The sequence below is a fragment of the Ananas comosus genome, linkage group 5, assembly GCF_001540865.1.
Source record: "Ananas comosus cultivar F153 linkage group 5, ASM154086v1, whole genome shotgun sequence".
Taxonomy (NCBI): Eukaryota; Viridiplantae; Streptophyta; class Magnoliopsida; order Poales; family Bromeliaceae; genus Ananas; species Ananas comosus.
The window spans coordinates 195,935-206,303 of NC_033625.1; the positions used below are offsets into that span (position 1 = coordinate 195,935).

The 10,369-nt window shown below is 38.8% G+C and overlaps 2 protein-coding genes across 2 annotated transcripts; one reads left to right on the plus strand and one right to left on the minus strand.

The window, feature by feature from the left end:
* LOC109710427 (adenine nucleotide transporter BT1, chloroplastic/mitochondrial) lies at window positions 2,024–6,631 on the plus strand. The gene is made up of 3 exons (XM_020232972.1): window positions 2,024–3,526; window positions 5,612–5,773; window positions 5,877–6,631. Exons 1-3 carry the CDS (start codon window positions 2,882–2,884, stop codon window positions 6,345–6,347), a joined length of 1,278 nt encoding a protein of 425 aa, XP_020088561.1. The 5' UTR covers window positions 2,024–2,881; the 3' UTR covers window positions 6,348–6,631.
* LOC109710945 (uncharacterized protein At2g34160-like) lies at window positions 7,259–10,250 on the minus strand. The gene is made up of 5 exons (XM_020233763.1): window positions 9,971–10,250; window positions 9,639–9,687; window positions 7,886–7,948; window positions 7,700–7,764; window positions 7,259–7,598 (listed from the first exon to the last, which is right to left on the minus strand). The coding sequence occupies exons 1-5, from the start codon at window positions 10,085–10,087 to the stop codon at window positions 7,503–7,505; spliced, it is 390 nt and encodes a 129-aa protein (XP_020089352.1). The 5' UTR covers window positions 10,088–10,250; the 3' UTR covers window positions 7,259–7,502.

Here is a 10,369-nt window from a genome sequence, read left to right on the forward strand (position 1 = left end):
GTGTGTGTGTGTGTGTGTGTGTGTGTGTGTGTGTGTGTGTGTGTGTGTGTGTGTGTGTGTGTGTGTGTGTGTGTGTGTGTGTGTGTGTGTGTGTGTGTGTGTGTGTGTGTGTGTGTGTGTGTGTGTGTGTGTGTGTGTGTGTGTGTGTGTGTGTGTGTGTGTGTGTGTGTGTGTGTGTGTGTGTGTGTGTGTGTGTGTGTGTGTGTGTGTGTGTGTGTGTGTGTGTGTGTATATATATATATATAGTTGTATTCGAGCTTTTCAAAGTAATTCTTATATTGCTCCAAACTTTTTCTTTTCATGTTGGAAAAGTATCTATATTCCTGAAGTTGCAACTTCAAACAAGCTCTCCATCTAACTAAGACCCAATCCAATGGTCTTCGTGAATCATTGGCTCCGCGAGGCCAAAAAGAAACAAATACAAAATTAAATTGACACACGAGGAAACAGAAAATGCTCGGTCAAAAACTGTTCCTCATCATCTCGAAGTCCTTCATGCGTACCGGTGGGTTGTAGCACAATTAAAGCTGAGATATTAGAAATTGCCATTAAAATTTTCTTTTTTTTGAGAAATAGATAGCAAGCTATCTGCTTCATTTATTAAGTCAAATGAACCGAGCATACAGATTGGAAGCAGCTTAGGTCTCCGAGGAGCCGGTAAAAGGAGAAGATTAAAATAAAAGCAAAATAGAAGAAAAAGGAAGGTCAAAGTCACGACAGAAAGAGAAATAGAGGGGGGGGTACGTACAAGGGGCTTCAGAGCAATGTGGTCTAATTGCTGATCAGTAACATTGGGCGGCTTTCCGTTGAAAACATAGTTATTTTTATCCGTCCAGATTACTCACCAAGTCGGAGCCAGAACGATCAAGCGTTGTTTTCTCGACGATTCAACAGGGATTTCTGTACTTTCGGCCCAGAGGCCTCTAGCATTAGCTACGCCGTCATTGTTTGCGTCTACTCCTCCCATTCTGAGAAGAAGATACCGTACGTAAACACAATCGTTGAAAAGGTGGTTGCAGCTTTCCAACAGGATTGCGCAGAAAGCACAGTTCTGGTCTACATGCATGCCTCGGGTGAGCAATCTGTTGGCAGTAGGTAGTCTCTTTCGAAGGAGCAGCCAGATGAAGACTTTAATTTTAACAGAAATTTTTAGCTTCCAGATGTGCTGATTCGTCGGGGTGTCACTATTCACCTTTTCTTTTTATATTTCAGCATAAATAATAATATAATAAAATTATATTTTAAATTTTTTTTTAAAAAATAGATAGCACGTTATCCACTTTATTTATTTCGTTTAGAAATAAATTTAGCTGACAATACGAATCAATTAGAATTCGAAATTTTAAGTTCGAATTAAAGTGACAAATGTGCGCATTCCCCAAAACCGAATATGGCGTGGTGTGTGAAGTGTCGCCACCACCACCCACCATCGTGCTTCGCTTCACCTAACCCCTGCTTGTACGAATAGGGCCTATACATGTGACATGTGCCGATTGAATATATTTAATGACCTCTGGTGGAATTAATTAAAAGGTCAAACGCGGTGACTAAATATTAATAATATTAAATATTAATTAGGAAACAACGTAATAGACTAATTTATGCCTAATTTGAAATGTATTCATTACCTTTAATTACTCCATAATTTTTTTAATTTCTAGCCTAATTGAATTTGATAGCTATATTTGGCACTAGTTATTAATTATTAAGAGATTTCAATTTTTAAAAAATTATGAGTAAATTTACTGAATTTAAAAAAGTATTCGGCCGCTGAGAAGAACCTTTATATATTTTTGTTTAAGATGTCACCATCAGAAAATAATAACAGTACGGAGGTTGGTTGGATGGATGGATGGATGGATATCGGTTATTTGGACTTCTTATCTTAATTTACCATCGTCCGTTTTACGAAGACAGCCTAATAGAACGGCGTAATGCGCACGATTTTGGTCGCGAGGGGTTGGGGACGGTAAAATCCGAATGTTGCGAATCCAACCAAAACAAAAAAAAAAAGAAAAAAGAAAGAAGAAAGAGGAGTCGCCTTTGGATTAGAGAGGGAGCATTTATCGAGGGGGGCGAAGGCCCAAGGAAACGGAAGCAGGCGCAGAAGCAGAAGAAGTTCCCTCCCCTCTTCCCCCACCTCCTCTCCCTCTCTCTCTCGCTCTCTCCATTTCTCTCTCCCCTCCAACTAAAAGAAGCCCGACGGAGAGAGAGAGAGAGATTAGAGAGAAGAGGGACGAGAAAGAGGTGTGTTCTTCTTTCCTTTTTGGGGGGATCTACTTGTTCGTTCGATCCATCGATCCATCGATCGATCGATCGATTTGCGCCTGCGCCGCCGACAAGTTCCAGGTGATCCTTTCCAAACCCTAATTTTTCTCCTTCCGTCTATCGATATTCGATACCCGCCGCCGCTCGAATCTTTTTCGCAATTAATTTTTTGTTGCCGAGCATTTGTTGCCTCGATTGCTCGGAGATTCCTCTTTTTTTTTGTTTCCGGCATAGGAATTGAATTGCCCCTTTGATTTCGCGACCTGCCTTCGATTGCTTTCTTTTTTTCTTCTTTCCTAATCCCTATCGACATCTCACAATTCCTTTTTCTTTTTTTTTTTTCTTCTTAACCCGTATTTTATGCTAGAAAATCTCACCTATCCTGGAGAAATCGGTTAAAAATTCGAAATTTTCCTATTGCCAATTTCCTATCAGTAGATTCCCTTGTTGCAATCGATCCCCAAGACAAAATCCTTCATTTTTGAGAATTGCCTGTTCCCATTTTCAAGTGTCGGCCCCAACTCTGTAGTTTGATCGTCTGGAATATAGGAATTTGGTGCCTAAAACTCCAGCTCGGAATCTATCCCCCTTTGCTATTGCTAGTCCCGAGTGGATGACGAGGAAGAGTATGCAACCCGTTGAGAAGAAGAGCGACTGGTTCCTGCCCTTGCCGGAATTAAACTTTCCTTGGAGCATCCAAGATGATAAAAGCTCTCCATGTCTTCTCCAAGAAGCTTTCTACCCTCCCGGCGGCTTATTCGCGAGTGTTGGGCAGATGGGAGTAGGCTTCGGCGTATCGCCGAACACCCCTAACCCTAACTCTAACCCTAACCCTAACCCTAACCCTAACCCTAGAGATAATGGCATTAAGATCCCATGCACTGATCTCTACCTCAAGTACGTGTCGCCGGAAGTTGGATATCGAGTTGTTGGAACTCCGAGCGAGTCTCTAGCAGTCGAAGATGAAACAGCTGAAGAAGCTACGAAGAGAAAGATTGAGAAGAAGGGTGGGTTGAAGTTAAAGATTAGGGTTGGGAATCCTCATTTTAGGAGGTTAATTAGTGGCGGAATTGCCGGGGCAGTGTCGAGGACTGCTGTTGCTCCCTTGGAGACGATAAGAACACACTTAATGGTCGGTAGCAATGGGAACTCGACAACAGAAGTGTTTCAGAATATTATGAATACTGAGGGGTGGAAGGGTTTGTTTCGTGGTAATTTTGTTAACGTCATTCGAGTTGCACCGAGCAAGGCTATTGAGGTAACTTATTGTTGGCTATCTGTTTCTGCATTTATGGGATTACTTTGATACAAAATATTGTTAGATTGTTTGGCCAATTCTATATCCCTTATGTGTCGAACTGCCATTGCAGATGGTTTTGTTAGCTGTTGCTGTCCATTATTATTTGTTTGGTTGCTATTGTTTGACGTTGGTTTGGGTAAATTTGTTAAAGTTTTTTTTGGCTGCAAGTTATATTGATTTTTATCTTTTTGACTGCTACAATTGGAGCCATTTTATCTGAAATTAGTTGTTTTTCTATAGCACTTTTTTTTTTTTTTTTTTTTTTTTTTTTTTTGCATATTAGAGCCTAAGATCCTTTATTTGCATATTATACGCTCCACTGTCCCAATTCCCGATTTTGATCCTCTAAACTTCTTCCAATTGAAAGACTTTTAGAGGATTCGGTGCACAATCTTGACTTGTAACTGATCAGACAGATCTTGTGTCTTGGCAAATTAACTTTTCTGATTGTGTAAACCCTTTCCTGCGAGAACAGCACCAGTTTTTAGGGAGTTGTTATTCGCTTTTTTTCATCTCAAAGGTCTTCGTAAGGTGGCAGGATTACTTTATGGTGACCTGAATGTTGTGGATCCAAATGCAAAAAAGGCTCTCAACAAATGGTGGATCTCGCTGTAGTGGGAACCTTGTGCATTTGTTTGCTCCCTATTTGGAGAGCACCGTAAATGCAGCTAGACTGTCTAGATTAGGTTGGTCTGTGCTTGAAATTGGTGAATGATGCCTTAAGAAACAATTTTATAGGGGAAATGCATGGTCACGAGCATCTTGTCATGGTCAAAAGCCGTCTTCTCTTGGAATTTGCTTCAAGACTCCTAGATAGTCACATGGTGTGGATCAAAGATGGTGGATGTACATAAAAATATCTAGTGTAATGCAGCTGAAATTTCTGTTCCCTTTTTGTTTAAAAATTTCTTTTGTCAGGACCAGATTGAGATGTGTGATTCAAGAGCTGCTACATGAATCTAAACTCCATGACTATCTTTGTTTTTATTTTGCTTAAACTTATCAGTAACTATAAAAATGCATTTTTCAAATTGTACAGGCATGGTAGTTGTCTGTAGTAGTTTAGTCTGCGCCCATGTGAGGTTTTATGGGGATACTCTCTTTTGTTTCCAACTTCTTGATGCATAAAATTTAGTAGCGTTCCGTAATGTCTAGAATCTTGTTGATCGTCTTGCTCTTGAAGTTACATAGATTTTGTTATTATGATAGTCAAATTTGAATGCATCCTGCTACAGGTTAAAGTCCTCTAAATGTGATAGCTGCAATATCGATATTCAATTTTATGTCTTTCAGTTGTTTTCACTGTTGTTATTCTGCAAATACACTGTCGAGTAGCTAAGCAGATTATGTCTTGGTACTGTTCTGTGGCTTTTCTCACTGCACAATTATACAAAATATTGTTTAAGCTTGTCTCTAAAGGTTTCTATTCTGGTCAATTCTAGTTGCAGATGGTGAATGTGAATGCATTATTTTGTTTACAAAATGAAAGTTTAATGTATGACTCGTTAGTAAAAAAAGATTCATGTTGTGAAGCTGCATTAATACACATCCCATTTGTGAACTTTAATCATATTTTGTTGTTAGTGTACTCCGCCAATTATGAATATAACTTTTTATGTAACTCAGCAGGTTTCTGAACCCAACACTGTGTACCGGATGAACAATATAGTTAAAAAATTACACGTGCAACGCTATATACTCATCTGTTCATCTGCCTGTGTTTGTAGAGTAACATATTTGCAATTAACTCCTTTTCTAGCCTGTGGAATTGGTAAGAAATATCTTCTGTTGATGCCTTTGTAATCATTTGCATTAAAATTTGGGAACGCTAACATACATTATGCTTATCGTATCTTGATTTCTTCTGCTCGCGCTATTCTTTATTTATGTCTATTGTGTACATTACGTGCATAATTAACAAAGGAGTATCAACCAGTGTGTTTGCATTATTTATCTTCTATCAGTATTATACTTGTGATGGCTAATAGTCTACTATGTTGTCCAGCAATCTTTATGATTGACTTTCAATTTTTCCTTTTACAGCTATTTGCTTATGACACAGCTAAAAAGATCTTAACTCCCAAGTCCGGGGAACCTCCTAAACTTCCTATCCCTTCTTCCCTAGTTGCTGGAGCATTTGCTGGAGTCAGCTCAACCCTGTGTACATACCCTCTTGAATTAATCAAGACTCGACTTACCATACAGGTCAGTAATTCGTCGAGAAAAATTGAAGGTTTCATTATAAATCAGAAGAGGACGGATGATGCGTGCTCCTACCACCTATCTTAATCCAATATCTTACATGCAGAGAGATGTTTATGATAATTTCCTTCATGCCTTCGTTAAAATCTTGCGTGAGGAAGGCCCAACAGAGCTCTACAGAGGCCTAACACCCAGTCTTATTGGTGTGGTGCCCTACGCAGCGACCAACTACTTTGCGTATGACACACTGAGGAAACTCTACAGGAAAACATTCAAACAGGAGGAAATAGGCAACATTGCAACTCTTCTGATTGGCTCGGCTGCCGGTGCTATCTCGAGCAGTGCGACTTTCCCACTCGAGGTGGCGCGGAAACACATGCAGGTGGGAGCGGTGGGCGGCCGACGGGTGTACAACAACATGCTCCATGCTCTTTTGAGTATACTCGAGAACGAAGGGATCGGCGGGCTCTACAGAGGGTTGGGGCCGAGCTGCATGAAGTTGGTGCCTGCCGCGGGGATCTCATTCATGTGTTATGAGGCTTGCAAGAAGATTTTGATTGACGAAGAGGATCAATAAGTCCTGATAATTCATTCAACATGGGTGATAGCTTAGGTTCCGATATTTAAATGTTTGACTTGATCTTAGTTTTGATAATTTACTTAAATTTTATTTTCTGGGTATGTTATAGGAGCTCAAGTTGCACCAAATATTTTGTTTGAGCTGATTCTTTCTTTTCTTTTTTAAATTTTGGTTGGATCATCTTATTTGATTATGCTGTAACCTCTATGGTGGGGTTCGGATTTTGGACTAGTAGAGAAATCTCTTGGAAGTAAATTACTTCATACTGATATGACGCGGTAGTCGTTCTTCATGTCGTTTTCATCTGTTCTGTTGTCTCAAACTAGAGCAAGTGTGTTTGTGGTGCTCTGGAGCAGTAGTGTTTTGGAAGCTTATCTGTTGTATGTGAGGTGGACTATGTTGTATAGCAAGCCAAGAGGACTCGATGCTCTGGTCTAGCTCATGATCATCAAATTCTCATGACCACCAAATTCTGAATATTTCTCAGTTGTGAAGCTGAATTAACATTTTAAACTTTTTCTGAATATTTATTTAGAGGACGGATGATGCGGGAATTATGAAAAAGTTTAAAATGTTAACAATTGCGCTCTATCATTCATATCTCTGAACTATCAAAATTGTGTTCCTAGAATTCACCAATTCCATAATAATTTTTTTTTTCTTGAGAGGACCGATGAGTTCATTTTGCCAATAGGTCGCGCTTAAAATAAAAGAAACAGCAAATTAAACCTAATCTGTCAACGTCGTGTTTAAACACATCATTTTTATATTAATCCAAAAGGCAGCAAATTTGTTCTCAGCTTGTTAAACAATCGGAGAATTATCATATTCCAACACTACTAGCACTGGAGATGCAGCTTGAGTTTTTTTTTTTGAGGGACAAAAGAAGGAAAAGATAACATAAAACTTCAAGATAACATTATCATTCTCCACTACTAAAAAAATATAACTGAACACATTGGTACATCCACCCACAGAAAAAACTAACACATACCTCAACTTAAAAAAAAAAAAAAAGAAGAAGAAGAAAAGACAAACTCACTAGTGATAAAGTGCACTTAGTTCATTATCATGTATGCAGCTAATGTCCTAACAAAGAAAAACCAACAAATGACAGAAAAAATAGCAAGAGCGAGAACAAGCTTTCACTATTCAGCTCTGCTCCTCACCGTCACCCGCCTCCTTCTCTTCTGCTGCAGCAGCCATCAATTCATCGAAGTTCTCTGTCTTCCCCAGCAATATCTCAATCTAGGCATGAAATTACATGTGAAGCGAAGATGAATAGACTTTCCTGGAAACATAGAGAAGTAAAAGCAAGCCTCTTATTCATAATGGAAAACATAGCCAACCTTTGCTTTCTGAATTGATCTTCCCCTTGTTTCGTCCTTCACGTCAACTGTAGAAGTCGTGATCTCTGCAAAAGAATTGTTTAAACTAGAATGTAACTAGTGAAATCCCAACTTTATACCCATGGAACATATATTGGAGCGTCCATTGTAGGAGATGAAAGTGATATATGAAGCAAGAATACTTACTCTTCTCGACAGCAAGGCCATTGTTCTTCAGAATCTCCGCGATTGTCACGACAGTTGCGATAGCTGAAATATCAAACACAATTGTCTTTAGCAATCTTATATATCAGAATTTTGCAAGGTATTATCAAAAGGAGAAAAGCATTTGACATTCCAAATCAATCATGGTTGAGAAGTTATAAGCACCTCTGAGAAAATGAAATCACAAAATAAAATAAGAATAGAACAATTAAACAATGCAGTAAAGTGCAAGCATCAGTTGTATTGTCTGTAGAAGGATACGTATGCTAAATGATTGCTGGAAATTCTAGCAGTCTGATTGTAATGCTGGAGATTGCGGCATAAGAGTATGTAATACACAAAACAGTGCGGAGCAATGAATTGCAAGAAATCAGATTGTAATTCAAGAAATTGTAGCATCATGGTAGGTATACTGGAATAACAATCTTGTACAACTCTTTTCTTAAGAAGTTCACTCAACTGAGTTTGATTAGATATAACGTGTCAGGAATGCAGAAAAAAATAGCCAGCAGGTAATCCAAAAACATCACAACACGGAATAATCACTACAAGTACCATTGCATATTCTGTGTTATTGAAATTAAATCACAAGCCCTACTTGCTAGAAAGCGGTAGGCTGATATTTCCATGTTTAGATTCTTTGATGTTACTTTGCAACATAGGTAAAAGCCTTACCACTAAGAATAAAGCACCTCAAATAATAAGTAATCCTAACAAGATAAAAGGACACCAGAAAAATAAAGAGAGAGGAACTGATATCACTTGCACCCACCTCTTGTTCCAATTGCTTTCTTAGGCCAGGATTAAAACCAAATGCAAAGCAAGAAACAGCAAGAACAATCTTAGCACTTATTCAAAGAGCTAAATTTCCGTAACACAACATTGAGAGAAATCCAACTTTTTGATCATATTGTCATACACCGAGTAGAAATGATCAATAGTCATTATTGACGACCAAAGCATAACAATCAATTTCACACTGATGACCTAGACAGACCAATAACTAGTTGAATATCCTAAAAGGAGAAATAATTACATAGTCCTTCTAATTTACATCGAAAAGAAAAAAAAAATGCTAGGCCAGCTTGATATGTATTTTCCTGAGCCCATAATTGTTAACTCACCAACACACGAATAACAAAGTGATAACAAGGATAGTAGTGAAGATCACATTTACTGAAAAAGTAATGCAAGGTATGGACCCTTTTGCTGCATATGAACAAGTAATATACATAGAATTCTCCAATTAGGTGGACAATGTTAAAATAATTGCAAAATGCTTGCATTCCATGAAACAATTGTTTTACTGTACAGTAATGAGATTGCAATTATCTAGCCTTAAATGATCTTGAAAGTAACAACTTTTATGAGAAACACAAAATACAAGTACTAATCTCATGCTAGTAAAAACCACAACAATGCCGTGTTTCCCATGATCAGGATAAGGCAATCGGAGTACGACGGATGCCATATTTCTCATGATCAGGATAAGGCAATCGGAGCATGACGGATTCCAGACATAGTATTTATAAACAAAAACTTTCATACATTTGGTCTATCTTCGCACAAGAGATTGGATAGCAAAAATCGAGGAGGAAAAAAAAAGGAATAGAATTAATATGCTACAGATATCTAGATCACAAGATTACACCAATATCAGAACGGAGTACCTGCGCAAGGGAGCCACTCACATATACAATAACAGAAAAAAACAGGGGGCTTTGAGAAATAGTACCCATTCCCAGAGCCGAAAGCTCGACTTCGTTATGCTGCTGCATATATCTCTGCGTCAATTAAAAGAAAACAAAACATTATTATTCGCAATCAGATTAAAAAACTACTTGCTTGAGTAACGACTAGGAAACTCTTCATTGGCATGTTTCATCCAGTTCTACTCTGCAGCAGCATAAATAACAAAAAGCAAGCAATAAATCACAATATAAAGTATAAACAGCCAATAACCAAAAACAGATCGATGCCCTACCAAAACACACTGAGAAGCATCATAAACGAATCAAAGTCGCATACTGGGCAATTAAAGGAGAGGAATTGATAAGCTTGTTTCACCTTGGCGAGGTTGACGTAAAAGAAGAGCGGCTTCTTAGTGTTGGAGACCTGGATCCGATTCTTCTTGTGCGGCTCCGTGATGCTGAGGTTGTTCACTCCCTCAGTGACCTCCTCCATGGCAGCAGAACACACGAGAGGAAACAAAAACCCTAACCCTAACCCTAACCTCCGGAGAGAGAAGAAAGAGGGCGAGAGAACAGACAAAGGGGAGGAGGAAAGAAAAGTAGGCCGCGGCCTGCGAATAGTGGAACCAGTTTCGTTTCCCTGTTAATCCCTTTTATAGATATGTATATATATTGTTTGTTGGTTTATACATTGGTTTTCCGATTGCGTCGCGCTTATGAAGCCGCAATTCGGGTCCAGTCGAGCCAAGTCTTGGTTGGCGACTACAGGGGGGAG